Below are 14,144 nucleotides of genomic sequence, written 5' to 3'. Positions count from 1 at the left end.
TGCCATGTGATTATATTGTGATTCCGCACCATGGCGCCCCTGATATCATTAGTAAAACGTGGGTATTGATGCAGAAGCCTCCGCAGTTGCATTAAGCGGCAATCATGGCTCCTGATACTTTTGTATGGTATGGTTGTTGCTGAAGATTTGAATCAAGATATATTTGCGCACACGACACGTTAATATTTATTGATTAAGCAGAGGATCACAAGGAATCAAACCTAGCAAATACGGAAAAAGGGCAACGGACAACGGCCGTGTCCATGGCGCGGTTGATCAACAGAAATCAAAAGGAAAGGTCTTTTTTTTTTTTTTTTTTTTTTTTTTTTTTCCTTTTTTGCCTTTTATGCTGGTTAAGGTTGGGGCAAAAGGACAAGCGGAGGTTTGTTAACAATGAGTGCACATTGAGCAAGATCACAAGCGAAAATAATGATGGACAACTGAGAACAAAACAGCTTGCGTATTGAGGTTCCAGAACCAGGTGATCCCAAGCCAGAACCAAAGTCGGACAAGGTATTGCAATACCCAACGCATTGCATGGTATCCAGCTTTGCGTCGTCCAGCCAAATATAGGGCCAATACCCGACAGGGTCTGGATGCCTAGTTTGACCTACTGACCTGTGAGACTGAGAACTTTTGCCATTTTCTTCGCCTTTACCGTATCTTCGACCAACAGTTTGCGCTGCTTCAACACCGCGATCAGCGTTTCCACGACCTTTCGGAACGATGATGCTGCACCTCGTTCTTGCTTCAACCGTATCAAGCTGAGACTAACGTGACGACCATATTCAAGCACGGTAAAAAGTTCGGCGGAAAACTCGACAGGGCGAAGGCGGAGAACTTATTAACTTAGTTAGCACTATGTTTCAAGGTTTTAAAAGGCGACATATTATAGGGTGAAGGGCTCACAGTTTAGTTCTCCAACTCTCCCACGTATCACGCTATTTTGCTTATCAACACGAATGCCTTCGATGCCGTACCTTTTCCACTCGCGGAGAATCTTTATAACTTCCTTTCTGGCGCGGGCTTTGGGTGCGTTGAGCGCGATCACCTTAGAGGCCGCTTTGATACGGAAGAATTTCATGAACCAGTTCTGGCTTGACGCTGGATGCGTTGGGGAACCCGCCTCGTTTTGCGTATTTGAGAGAAAATGATCGTTGGTTCCGAAAATGTCACTCTCATCTTTATTATCCAGGCTGGTGACTGAAATATTAAAACAGTTGCCTGTAAATAAGTTAGTAAGGTTCAAAAATTATTCCATACATATGTTTATTTATGCTTACTTTCTTGACTAAATTCATGAACTGCTTTGTCGCGTTTTTTCATGCCAAAAAGTTTCAGAAGCTTCTTCCCCGTTTCTACTGGTTTGTTTTTCTTAATCCAATTTAAATTGTCATCTTCAACCACGGGGTATTCTTCAGTACCCTGAGAAGCGCCACTCGTCATGTGAGAAATCGATGATTGTCTAGATAACGGCACATCATCCTTTGGTGGTGTCGGAGGACCAACGTCGCTGTAGCTTTGGGATCGATATTTGAACCGAGACCATTTTCTTGTGTCCCCTGAATTGCGAAATTCATTTTTCTTTGACGATTTTGGATTTTCTTCAATGGGTTCAAGGCCACTAAAAAACCGGCCAGTATTGCTTCGTCGACCTGTCGATCGGTTACGGGTGAGAGACTGGCTCAAGCTGCGTTGCGGTTGACTGAAGCTTGTTGACTCATTTGAAGGAGCTGGCAGTTCAAGTGTCGTCCGCTTTTTTCGGATGGTTAATGGTCTGACATTATCGAGATTGTTGGTTGAATCAGGTACTACTCGGATTGTTTTCTTTTCCCACACATCCAGGTCCAACGGAGGGGGTATATAGCTCGAGGTAGTTTCGCCCGAAAGGAAATCTTTGACGCTGTGTCGTTCCTCCAAAATAGATGGCAAATTTCTTGTTACATTATGAGGTGGTCTGGCAGCTTCCGCTGCTAACGCTGCATTCTTAGCGACAGAATGAGATGGCTTGCCTTCAATTAAGCGGTCCAAATGTGAAATTACTTCCGATAGATGTGAAGGAAGACCATCGGCCCTTGCTTTTTTCGAATGCTCAATCAAGCGACGGCGCGTTTCCGCCAGTTCTCTAGTGGCATAAGAACTGGACGACTCAAATGTCTGTCCCCGTACAGGTTTTGTGTTTGTCTGGCCATAATACCTGTTGAGGTTACCAGGGGTAGATATTGAAGTGACAGGCGACTCGGGGTACTTAGATCCAGTCTCAATCGTATAGGAGGATGAAAGGGATGAGCTATTAAACGCTTCTTCGCAGATCTGTTCCAGTTCCTGCGAAACCTTTCTTGCTTCCTCTTTCCAATACTGATAGGATTGTCGAGGTTTTGCTCCCACTTCCAGTTCACCGACTTTATTTGTAGCTGGACGCACACAGGTTGGTGGTGAAGGCAGAGAAGGACTGCTGAACCTTTCCGAGGATAGCCTTTTGACCCTCTCGGATTCCCGTTTTCCCATTTTATTTCTTTCTTGACAAAGCGAATACTGAGAATGGCCTGGAGGCATACCGATTCTCTTATCATCTCTATTGGGGTTGTGCCCTCTTAAATGCCGAAAGCTAACGTTTCTCTTGTAGCTGTGCCTGGATTTTGCTCGCTGGCAATGGCTTCCGACGGAGCTACGGGATTGGTAGGACGCCAACGAGCTTCGCCGTGATGAGGTCCCTGGACCACTATTTGGTGACGAGCGCATATTGACGGATGCTCGATCCATCGACGGTTTTCCAGTAGGTGGAGATGATTTAGAATTTAAGGCAGCACTAGAATCATTTGACTGATGTCTATGGATCGTAACATTAGCATATTCGACCTTCGGTTCGGCAATAGCCGTGCGAGATGACCTATACGGATCATAGCTCGCAATCGTCGGCGCCGAGGTTGGTCCACGGCTGGAGCCTTCTCTTATGCCAGAAGAATTTGTAGCAATTGAGAATTTGGAGCGCCTCCAAACGTTGCTTTCACCATGATTGCTCGGCATTCTTCTTTGCAGCCTGAAAAGGGGTCTTGAAATATGATGATAGTCACTAGAGGAATATCCTAGAGGTGGACCTTCATAGTTTTCAAGCTGTTCTTCTCTGAATTTTAACAAAGCTTTATAAAAGAGCTTTTCATGATTTGGTCTAGAGGGAGTGCGGTTAACTTAGAGTTGGAAATATGTTGATAGGTGAATGTGAGGAGACTTACTTATCGTTGAGAAGGTTTTCAATCAAATCTTCCTTTCCCTTCTCATGCCACAGGGTTTGAAGGCTCCTCAGAACTTCCAAGTCAATGTCACGGCGATGGGTCACAATTTTCTTGAAGTCCTTTGACTGCAGAGGCGGTGGTGGGCCAATAGAATCCATTGGTGAATTAGCGAAGATGGGGTGTGCTTGATATTTCATGAGAAGAGGGTGTAGCCACATCTGATCCATGCTAATTCTGTTTTCAGGCCTCTTCTGCAAGATTCGCTGAATCAAATCTATGGCTTCCGGGCTAAACCATGGCGGTATGATGTATTCGCCCCTTTTAACGAGTTTCAGGGTGTTTGCCAAATCACCGCCATCGAATGGAAGAAAGCCAGCCAACATTGCAAATAAAATAATTCCACAGCTCCAGATGTCGGCCTTGTCCCCATGATATCTCTGCCCATTGATAATCTCGGGCGAAGCATAATGTGGACTCCCACATGATGTATTTAACCAGTGACCGGCAGGCTGTAAAGCAGCCATGCCAAAATCCGCTAGTTTGATGTTTTTCCGGAAATCAAGTAGGATATTTTCAGGTTTAAGGTCACGGTGGCAGATATTGTACTGATGACAACAAGACAGCGCAGCGATAATTTGCCTAAAGAGACGGACCGCTTCTATCTCTGGAAGCGGTCCTCTCTCTGAGACGTAGTCAAAGAGCTCGCCACCCTCGACGTATTCAAGAACTAGATACCTGGATGCATGTTAATTCATGAAACCCTCAAAGGACTTCCGCATGGTACCCTTACAGCTCTCCCCTGTTTTCCCACACATCATATAGGCTGATGACATTTGGATGCTCAATAAGCTTCATGATCACGACTTCTCTTTCAATACCCGACGGAATTGTTCTGGAACCAGGGGCTGCATCAATCTTCTTATCCATAGCCGCAATACTCTGGCTCTGTGCTAGTGCTGCCGACTTCTTCGATACAATTTTAATCGCAGCGGTCTGACCGGTGACTGAATGTTTTGCCAGGCGCACACGACCAGTAGATCCTTTGCCCAGCGTCTTCCCAAGTTGCCATGGCCCAATGTGAGTCTTTCGCCGTGATCTCCCGGAGTTGGTGGAAGTGGTTGAGATGGCCGAGTTGCGCCTCGGATCCGAGTGGTAGTCTAAAACGGCCGATATGCGCTTGTTTTCTGCAGTGGCAGGAGGGAAGTCATGTCCATTCAAGGCATCAGGTGGATCTGAGGATGTCATTTGCTTCTCGGATGACAATGCTATGTGGTCATAGCGTGTTTGACGTGACGATTTATGAACGATATTAAGGCGGTTGCTAGCGTCGTGAAGGGGCTGCCTCTTCGGTTGCGAACGATCCTTAATAGTGTCCTTCTCCATAAGCTTTTCAGAAGAGTGTCATTAGAGAGGATATTTAAGTAGCTTCTATTAAATAATGTAAGTGGTCAATGCTCAGTATAAACAACAGCTCGAGAGTGGAGATTGCGGAGAAAACGAAAAGTGAGGAACAAGGAATGCCTTTGGGATAGCTGTTACAGAGAGTCAGGAAACCCGATCTGAGCTTTGATGATCAACTTCTTGAACGAAATGTAGGATCTTTTGAAATGAAGGAGGCGTCAAACACACCATAACCTTTTGTAGTTGGTTGTATCAGGGATGAAGACCGGACAGATACAGAATGTATTTGACGCGAGACGTGTCTGATTAACTAAGTATTAGCCGCAGAGGTGGATTAAGATAATAACAAGAGGAGTGGGCTATAGGTAATGTGTTAGGTTACCTGATAGATGATAAGGAAACAACCACATATCAGTGACAAAATCCACAGTGTTAGGTAACCAGGAAATGGTACAGTGAGGGTGAAGCTAGCGCTGCACAACTGTTTTAGAACACGGCGTCTCCCAGGTACCCCTTTAACAACTCTTGAGATAAAAAGGCATTCTATCCCAGAATATCGTGCCAAATCACTGAAGGGAATTTCCTGAGAAAACCAGGGCACAGAGGGTGATACCATTATTATGTATCACTCTCACTTACATTCTAGAAGCATTCAATATATCATGAATGCAAAGAAAGTGCTAGCATATACAACATATTCTAGCAAGAAGGACGCAAAAAGCAGACAAGTATTTGGCCTTGTCATGGATGAAAGTGCGACAATAGCCGTCTCTTCATATCTTTGCTTGGGCTGGAGGCAGTCCTTTCGATGGTTACTTTTCCAGCAAGGAATACATGAGGCTGAAAGCCGAAGTGGATGGGAGAACCCATTTCCATGATTGCTAGTCAAAAAGCACATTAGGGTGGATATAAAGAAGCTAATCAACCAAGACAGTCTTGTCCCAGCTGGAGTGAAGTCAGCCATCAAGCGGCCGACGTTCCGATAAGAGAGGGACAGCGGATGAATGCCAAGACACGGTCTCGCGTTACATAATCCGGACTGACGAGTTGCCTTGTTAGCCGATGATATCATCACAACGCTTGTTTCAACATCAAAGCAACTTCAACGCTGAGAGGTAAAGGGAGCGTGTGGCCAAGCAACGCAATCCGGATATGGTGCCGCCTGGATTAGACTGGCGTATAGACCAGAATTACTGGAGTTTGCTATTCCCTTGCCCAATGACTTTGTATCCAGTTTGCAACCCGGATCTAAACGGAGCTTTACAGCTGATTTAGCTTCCTGGAGCGGAGGTTTACTGGTTAAACCTGCTCCTGGGAGTTGCGTCAGCGGTTGCTGGAACCTGGAGCCCGGCTAACTTGGCTTCAATGATTGGAAATGATACGCCCGGTTATATCTCCCTCACATGCGAGTGCAAAACGATTTCTGTTTGAGAGTTCTCCAGCTCACCGCAACGGGCTCGATTTCGATCCGAAGCTCAATACGGTCTTTGATTCTGTCGACGGCTCCTTCGCAGTGTTATCTCGGATAGCCCGCAAAGATGAAGCTGGTTCTTTTGTTGTCTGCAGCTTACACTGCAGTAGGCTTCGTTATTCCTGGCCAGAGTTCTCTCGACCCTTTTATAGGATATAGTGCCAGCATCCCTAGCCCAGTTTCGGACGATAGCAGAGCCGAGGGGGGAATAGCATTCTCTACATCTTACACCGAGGAAATATTTAATAACATCGAAATTGCCTCTACGTTGGCACTTTACCAGCCGCAATCGGGCCGTCTGTCAAAGCCAGAGAAGAATGCTGTCGATGAGTTTCGTCATGACTACTTAGATGCTAACAGTCCCAACTTCTGTGGCCACCATGGAGACCCTGAGAAAACAACATACCAATTAATAAATTCAACGAAAAGAACTAAGCTTTTTGCAAAGTTGGTCTCCCAGTTTGATGATATTGTTGACCTCCTTAATTCCACAAAGGAAAATCACACAGTGCTTGTTCCAAGGAATAAGGCCTTGCAGAAGGCTATGAATCACCACCCGCCGAAAGAATATGTGAAGAAGTTTGTTCAATATCACATCTTAAAGGAACCGAAGACCGCAAGAGAGATATTCCACTCTCGGACGATCCGAACTCTGCTAGAGCAAAGTGAATTGGGAGATCATGACCAGCGAATCAGCACCCAATTTGGTGTCGGTGGCCTCACCCTCAATTATATCTCCCATATAGTCAAGCCTGACCTGGTTAGCCACTTGCACGCGTTGTTTTGTATTTGCGAGCTGATATGGGAGACTAGTGTGCCAAGAACGGTTTAGTACAAATCCTCGACCATATCCTCCTCCCACCATTCCAATCGTCTGATACATTGAGTCTCGTTCCTTCGGTTTTCAGCGCTTTGGACTTTGGACTATGGAAAACTGGTCTCTATGAGAAGTTGAATGATACCTCAAGCCACATGGGCGGCACGTTCTTTGCGCCAACCAACATTGCATTTCGCAAGCTTGGTCCCAGAGTCAACGCATTTCTTTTCAGCCGCTGGGGGGAGAAACACCTAAAGGCATTGCTTGAGTATCACATCGTTTTCGGGCATACGCTATATTCAGATGCTTATCATCAGCCAAAGAAGGACGAAGATAGTAAAACTATCCATGTGAGATATTCTTAAGGCCTAATCCTATACCCCATGCATATTAGATACGATGGCTCACAGTTTGCACTCAAGGTTGATTTGCCAACCCTCCTGGAAAACCATCGCTTGAGCATCGATATCGCACGCTTCTATCGCTTTGCAACCATGAAAATTAATGGCTTTATCTCGGTTGCTAGTTCGGACATCATTGCAAGGGATGGTGTAATTCATGTCCTGAACGACGTTTTGATCCCACCAAAACATCCCAATCATGACCGGTATCCTTACATTCCACGTCCTGGGGAAGATGATGATTCTCCTGTACCTACTGTCGAGGATATTATTGAAAGATTTAACCCTTACATCAGAGAAGATTAATTTGTTATTTGCCGGGCATATTTCGGGACACTTGGAAGGCGTTAAACTCGCGCACTTGGTTTTTGCCAGGGTGAGAAATAATGCTGATAAGGTGGATTGCATTTTGTAAACAATATATATATATCACAACCCAATATGACTGATAGTTGAACAGAAACCAGCGATATACTGTGACCTATTCCGCAGCTTCACTACCAATGTCCTCCTTCGATTTTCACAACGTCAACATCCTCCACCTCATCTCCGAACCATCTCCCTTCTCCGCTGCCATCAGGCCCAATAAGAACATCATTCCCACTCATCTGTCGTTTCCTCATCCTCCCCGCCTCTTCGCCCTCCGTTTCGAAAGTCCAATCTTCAAGACCATAGCATCTTTTCCACTTCATCCCGTCTTCCCCATCCCGATACTCGTACCAAAACTGCACATTGATTATGCGGGATGGATCTCTTCATGCAGACGTTACTAATTTGATTGGTTGCCGAGCTAGGATGATGTGCGATCATGCACCGTGTATTCCAAAGGTCCTGCGCAGGCTTGACCTTTTTTTTTGAGCGGTTTCTTCGGTAAAAGGAGGTTTGATATCTGCCATCGCGCTCTGCTTGTTAGTGTTGGCGGGGTTAGCCCTTCCAAGTATTTCGATCAATGGACGAGCAAGCTACGGAGTAGAGGCTAAATCAAGGCTTAGTCATATCCAGAGGTACTAGGTGACTGCTCCGTCCAAAGCACCTGAGCATAATATGCCAACGAACTGGAAGCTTCTTGAGATTAGAGATGAGCGCCATAAGACAGTGCCCGGATGGCTCATTTGAAGCGACTTCAAGCCACTAAGAAAGTGTGGAAATGCTGAAATTTCCTTTTTTTTGGTATGTTATCTCGGAGCCATTGGATGGCCTTTGAAGAGGTATGCATCTTTGAATCTTCAAGTGACTCGGGAAATTGAGACCTGACCAGCTGCAAGGCCCGGATGCTGGTTAAAAATCACATGCTCAATGAGCCGGTTCAACAAACCTGGCTCACATCAAACGGCGAGAGAAACCAGAAAGCTAAGTGAAAACGGTTATCCGTCGCCACTTTTCACTGCCAGGAGCAGCGAATTTGCATCTAGAAACATGACATGATGCATTATTATTTGTCTTTCGAAATCTATTCAACGCAGTGACCTTCTCAGGAGAGGAACCAAAAAAAAAAAAAAAAAAAAAAAAAGAAAAAGGAAAGAAAGTACTTCGTAAGTAACAAAGAAAAAGAAAAGAAAAAGGAATCCAACGGCGTTGAGAATCCAATCAGTTTATTGTTTTTGCCGGCAAATTCTCGGATTTGTGCTGTGGTGACTCATCTCCACCAGAAAATCTCTACGACCCACCCAAAGAGAAATTTGCAGTGCTCAACGAAGTATGAATCACTCGTGTCATCAAATCCACACAACAACAGCATGTTGGCGCAGCGGAAGCGCGCCGGGCTCATAACCCGGAGGACCTTGGATCGAAACCAAGACATGCTACTTTGGCACTTCTTTTTTCATATTCTTTATCCTATGACCCCTGGCGGTTCCCTTTTTTCCCCGCCAAATCTCTACCCCGAGAGCCTCTGTTCGTAGTCAACGTTGCCGGGCTGGTAGAAGTTAGGTTTTCTTCCCGCAGTTTCTGTTCTTCATAGCAACTGTGCAATCCTGCGTTGATTCTCTTTATCTCGTATATGGTTTTTAATGGGAGGGACTATTTGGACATTATAGTCGACTATGAAGCCTCTCCGGAAGATTGTCCTTCACCATTCTTACCACTTCCTCCGCGATTCCCCAGCTAAGCTCATATCCCCGCCCCCCGGCCCCGTAAGCATGCACTACGGTCCGCTTTGGGGATGCAGTTTTCGGAAGTGTCTCGACTTCAAGTCGGAGACCTCCCTCTCGAGCTGGACGACGACCAACAATGTCCCGTATCACATCAAACTTCCCTTGAGCGTTTAATATGGCGGGATACAACTTGGCAGCTTTCTCGAGCAAAGTTTCTCGTATGCTTGCTGTCGGTACAGAGCTCCAATCGTTTGGCTGCTTGGTTCCGCCCACTATAGTGCCACCCTCTAAGGGACGAGGGATAAGAAAGCTCCATCCGTCAGCATCTTGTCGCGTTATAGTCTTATCGCACGTGTTCGCGACGAGGCAAGTTTGTCCTGCATGAGAAGTTATTCTTGTGACTCCTGAATCTCGCGTTTCAGTAGAGTTGAATATACCGCGGATAATAAAGCTATCCGGGTCGCCAAATCCCATCCCACTGCAATTAACAACCATAGCTACGTCATATCCATCGATCTCGAACGCCTCCTGCAAAGATGCCAACTCCATTCTCTTTATTTCGCCGCCATCAAGTCTATATCGTCGTAATAAGTGAGCTAGATATATTTCTGGATCAATGGTATATGTTTCATATCTGGCTCCAAAGTCAACCCCAGGGGGCTTTTCATCATCATTGAGCACACGAAATCCATCTAGCTGGGTATATTCAGGGGGTAACGCCTTGTATACTGGTGCAACTTCGCCCGAGATATATTCAATGCCTTCCATGAATTTGATGCCATATTCGGGATGCTCCGACGCAAGCTTCTTAAACCGATCGCATGTTATCTTGGCAAGACCGGCCTCATATTTTAATTGGGGAGTAGTTGCCGGGATAGGTCGATAATGAGCACCTGCTGCTGTGCTTGGATAAGACGGGTGCGGGCCATCGAATGAAAAGTAGGACGCTACAAGAAGTATCGGATATTTAGAGGAAGGGAGTGTTTTCAGCAAAGTGAGCGCCGAGGAGAGACCAAGAACTCCCGCTCTGCATGAATGTTAGTTGATTGCCCCCCCAACGAATGGAACTGGGGCCTGACAAAAGACCGTAGCCTCACCCGACGACGACTATAGTTTTCCTTTCTTGCCTTGCCATTCCGTATGCTCGGCAATAGATTCGGTTCACCAGGCAGAGAGGAGGGAAACAAAATTTTAAACTATAATTGATCAACTATAACGAGAGATATTTGATGCGGTTCACAAACGGTTCATACAGCCGTATCAGCCAGGAGTGAGTTGACATACGTTCTACAGTAATTCCAGAGTGCTCAGTCAACTTGCGCCGATCCTCAGCAGCGGAGAGGGGGTAACGAGCAAACAGTGCAAACGAACTCTAACCGGCTCGGTTAAAAGTCAGCCTCAACGGCACCATGACTACGACGTACAGAGTACGCAACAAGATACCCATGAAACCAAACTAGGCTGGTGGGGCGTTTTAGGGCAATAAACCCTTTTCCCCTGTATGAAGCCCTCCTTTTGGTCGTAAGTGCTTGCGCCCTTACCGCACGCAAGGACCATCATGTCCCACCATTCCAATGACAAAGGAGAACGCGAATGCCCGAGATGTTGGCTACTATGTACTGTGGGTGACAAAATCACTAGCACTCTGCAATACAGCAGCTCCCTCCCCACGACTTGCGCTCTCACCCGGGGTCTGACTGTGCCATGAGCACTGATGTTCTACCAGCAGCCATCGTGTCATGCTCAGTCAGCATCACCACCCTATGTCAATCCCGGGTTGCCAAGGCATGTACTGATTGTTATAGTTAAAGCCTGCACCGAGAATCATGGGCTTTATATTGGCTTTACGTAGAGTTGATTCGGGAAGATAAGCCAGAATTGCTGATATCAGCCATTGAGGAGGCACCCAGATTGCCGATGTGCGCGAATGCTCCCTGTCCTTTCGAAGAATACCGCGAGACGTTGACCAATTTAATGGCCGAAACGAGACTTTGTTGGACTAATGGACTGTCTCCGTGGAAATGGTCTATTTATGTGGTCATGTCTGTTGAAGTCTTCCCGTCACTCAATTCGGGGTTCAACATCAGCTCCCATTGAGCATGGAGTTATCGAACATCCCAGCGGATATCCCCTCTGTCAGTATTAGCTTTTTCAAAGCTGTGAAATTATGCCTTCGATCCAAATATAGTGTCCTCACGTTCGCTGCCACGCTCTACATTAATTTAGGATTTGAACATATTTATCGCCGGCAATAGCGCAGTACTGCGATGACGCTATCAATTCTGATTCAACACTAAAGAATGAAAAGCTCCAGTAAGGTTAGTGGGCCATACACCTCTAGATGCCAGGAACCCGACTGGACAACTAAATATCATATCAAATCAACTTGTTGATCCTTGGCTACAAAACATGGGCCAGCCAATGTCAACCATGACTGAGCTTAGCAGGAAATCCAAATGTCAAGTTGGAAGGTTTGCGGCGACTCGTCCGTATTACGGCACCTCTCATCAAGGAGCCGCTACGGGATATCCTCTTCTAGCCGGACTGTAGCAAGCGTTTTCCCGCATTGCTAACCCGCTCCCTATCAACCCAAAGGAGACTGCGCAGTATTCTAAACGGCGGTTAAATTTACATCTTTGGGAGAAGGCCCTCGATAGTCCGCCAGATATTCTCCGTACTCAGGTGGAAGATCTTGCGCTTTGATTGGAAGTCCGTTAACTATTGAAAGCAGTACCAACAGACCAAGACGGCTGAAGCTATGGGAACCACCTGCAGGCACATATGCATGACCACTCGCACAAGGAACAACCCTGTGATCAAATGAGGCTAAAGCTTAATTAGCGCTGCCAAGTAATTTTCCGGCCAACCCTGCGGCTGAAAATAAGCGCCGGGGATCATCTTGGGCCCAGCCTTCTCCTAACCGCAAAGCGCCAAGTCCCAAAGCATCCCGAAAAGCAAAGAGGATCATCACGTTCTTCATCCTGGCACGATACTGAGGCTCGTTGATCGAATCATATGCACCAATTGTGGTTCCATACATGGAGGACTCATCGAATTCGTGGACGTGCTCCGTGTGGAGTACCTCATTCTCTGCATGCGTTTCATTCCTTTCTGCTATGCGCCGCTTCAAGTTAGTGCTCTGTGGAGTACGGCCCGGTGCCAGCACCTTCCTCCTCCTGTGCCGCCAGCCATGTTGACATTGGTACCCGTCATGTCGATCTAAGATGCCGTGGAAAAGCCCAAACCAGTGCCTATTATTTCGAGAACCAATGGCTATTTCTAGCTCGACGTGTCGGCTCCAGAGCTCTTGTCTCAAGCTTCGGTGACTAGGGTGGATGATCTAGGTTGGGGCTTAGCGCTTCCAATGCTCGAAGGGATCCAGTGTTGACTCGAAGCCCTTCGCTATTCTCATCCAATGCTTTTGCCCGAGATCCACGGTTTCACCTAGCGCTCTTCGTGAATAGGCGCCTACTCATTCAACTCTTCCATGACATTCAAGAGGTAGGCGCTTCACAGGTTAGCGAAAGTCCTAAGTTTCAGATTCACAGCCTTTTTTTTTTTTCCTTAAAAAAATAATGCTTCAGGAAATATAAAATCTGGCTGCACTCTCCATCAAGTCTGTCATCCCAGATCATCATCGCCATTCCAAACAGCTCTTTCAATCAATATTATCTACTGTGCTTCAGACTACATTGCTCCCTTTTTCTTTTTGTTGGTTTTACCTGCCCTCATTTTTCACTTCTATCAAGATGAGCAATACTTCGTTCGCCGTTTCTTCTCAGCAGGCTAACGTCCCTAACCCTTCGACTGTGCCGGCTGGTGAGCCACAACTTAACCATGACCTTTCATTGGAGCCAGGAGGTCTTTATGTTGTTTTATTCCGGATGGCAAAGCCAGGGCAGTATCATTGGAGCCTGGTCGTTGCCGCGAACGAGAGAACCGGAATGATGTACCACAATACCAATCTCGGGGGCGCCTTTTCGCTTCGAAGCTCGTTGGCATCCACACTTGCTCAATTCAACACACTTTTTGACCGCAATCAAAATTTCGAATCTCACTGCCTTCGAAAGAGAACTTCACTTAGCTTTTGTGGACGTGCTCGAGCAAATCCCTATCCAAGGCAAAACCTGCCGAACCTGGTTGAAGGCGGCGATTTATGTTACTGCAGATCAAGGTTACACCGGATTCCAACCGGATCGCAATCACGTTGAGGTACTGGAGGACGAAGGGTTGTTTTTTGCTGGTCAGGCGTCTAATGGACAACGCTCAGTTGTTACAAGCCAAGTTTTTAATAAATAAGTGCCAATGCCTTGGGTCCTACGGGTCTGCTTCTCGATCGGGTTTATTTCTAGAGCAGAAGAGAATGAAAGGAGATGCAATGATGTGGAGTAAGGGTTTCCTAGCAGTCAAGATTTGAAAGATTATCAGATGCTCATCTTTTGTTAGCTGATCACATCCTGGATCGCTTTCTGCCACTTGGAGAACAGAGAAATTAGCATCTGGTACCCCAATGGCAGTTACTGGGGACTTATGAGAAGCCCGATTGATATTCAGGATGTTGGAAAGGCTGTCATTGTTTGGAAGTTGGAGTTCTTCGGCTTTTTGAGTTGAGTTATTTGTTTTTTGACTCTTACTATGACTGCCTATTAACTATGTGTTATATGGGGGGGCGGTTTTTGTGTGGCTATAACTACATATTTTGAAGCAACTTGACTCTATATAGAGAGA

General features: G+C 46.3%; 5 protein-coding genes and 1 non-coding gene across 6 annotated transcripts; 4 read left to right on the top strand and 2 right to left on the bottom strand.

The window, feature by feature from the left end:
- Positions 1-303: 303 nt before the first annotated feature.
- On the bottom strand, positions 304-4,616 carry D8B26_005669 (uncharacterized protein; the record flags this gene model as incomplete). The annotated part of the gene is made up of 5 exons (XM_066124952.1): positions 304-840; positions 910-1,224; positions 1,284-3,169; positions 3,234-3,968; positions 4,024-4,616. 5 exons carry the CDS (start codon positions 4,614-4,616, stop codon positions 611-613), a joined length of 3,759 nt encoding a protein of 1,252 aa, XP_065981033.1. The 3' UTR covers positions 304-610.
- Positions 4,617-5,973: 1,357 nt separating this feature from the next.
- On the top strand, positions 5,974-8,056 carry D8B26_005668 (uncharacterized protein). The gene is made up of 3 exons (XM_003069235.2): positions 5,974-6,865; positions 6,919-7,272; positions 7,345-8,056. The coding sequence occupies exons 1-3, from the start codon at positions 6,173-6,175 to the stop codon at positions 7,627-7,629; spliced, it is 1,332 nt and encodes a 443-aa protein (XP_003069281.1). The 5' UTR covers positions 5,974-6,172; the 3' UTR covers positions 7,630-8,056.
- A 1,000-nt stretch (positions 8,057-9,056) lies between these two features.
- On the top strand, positions 9,057-9,128 carry D8B26_005667. The gene has a single exon. It is a non-coding gene; the product is annotated as a tRNA-Met (tRNA).
- A 155-nt stretch (positions 9,129-9,283) lies between these two features.
- Positions 9,284-10,556, bottom strand: D8B26_005666 (uncharacterized protein). The gene is made up of 2 exons (XM_066124951.1): positions 10,496-10,556; positions 9,284-10,443 (listed from the first exon to the last, which is right to left on the bottom strand). Exon 2 carries the CDS (start codon positions 10,182-10,184, stop codon positions 9,354-9,356), a length of 831 nt encoding a protein of 276 aa, XP_065981032.1. The 5' UTR covers positions 10,185-10,443; positions 10,496-10,556; the 3' UTR covers positions 9,284-9,353.
- Positions 10,557-10,861: 305 nt separating this feature from the next.
- Positions 10,862-11,614, top strand: D8B26_005665 (uncharacterized protein). Its single transcript, XM_066124950.1, has 2 exons — positions 10,862-11,037; positions 11,228-11,614. The coding sequence occupies exons 1-2, from the start codon at positions 10,991-10,993 to the stop codon at positions 11,511-11,513; spliced, it is 333 nt and encodes a 110-aa protein (XP_065981031.1). The 5' UTR covers positions 10,862-10,990; the 3' UTR covers positions 11,514-11,614.
- Positions 11,615-13,165: 1,551 nt separating this feature from the next.
- D8B26_005664 (uncharacterized protein) lies at positions 13,166-13,627 on the top strand (the record flags this gene model as incomplete). The annotated part of the gene is made up of 1 exon (XM_066124949.1): positions 13,166-13,627. One exon carries the CDS (start codon positions 13,166-13,168, stop codon positions 13,625-13,627), a length of 462 nt encoding a protein of 153 aa, XP_065981030.1.
- Between the last annotated feature and the right edge of the window lie 517 nt (positions 13,628-14,144).

The sequence above is a fragment of the Coccidioides posadasii genome, chromosome 3, assembly GCF_018416015.2.
Source record: "Coccidioides posadasii str. Silveira chromosome 3, complete sequence".
In the NCBI taxonomy this organism is placed as follows: Eukaryota; Fungi; Ascomycota; class Eurotiomycetes; order Onygenales; family Onygenaceae; genus Coccidioides; species Coccidioides posadasii.
Note: the sequence above shows the minus strand (reverse complement) of the source record. Positions and strands in the feature narration are given on the sequence as shown.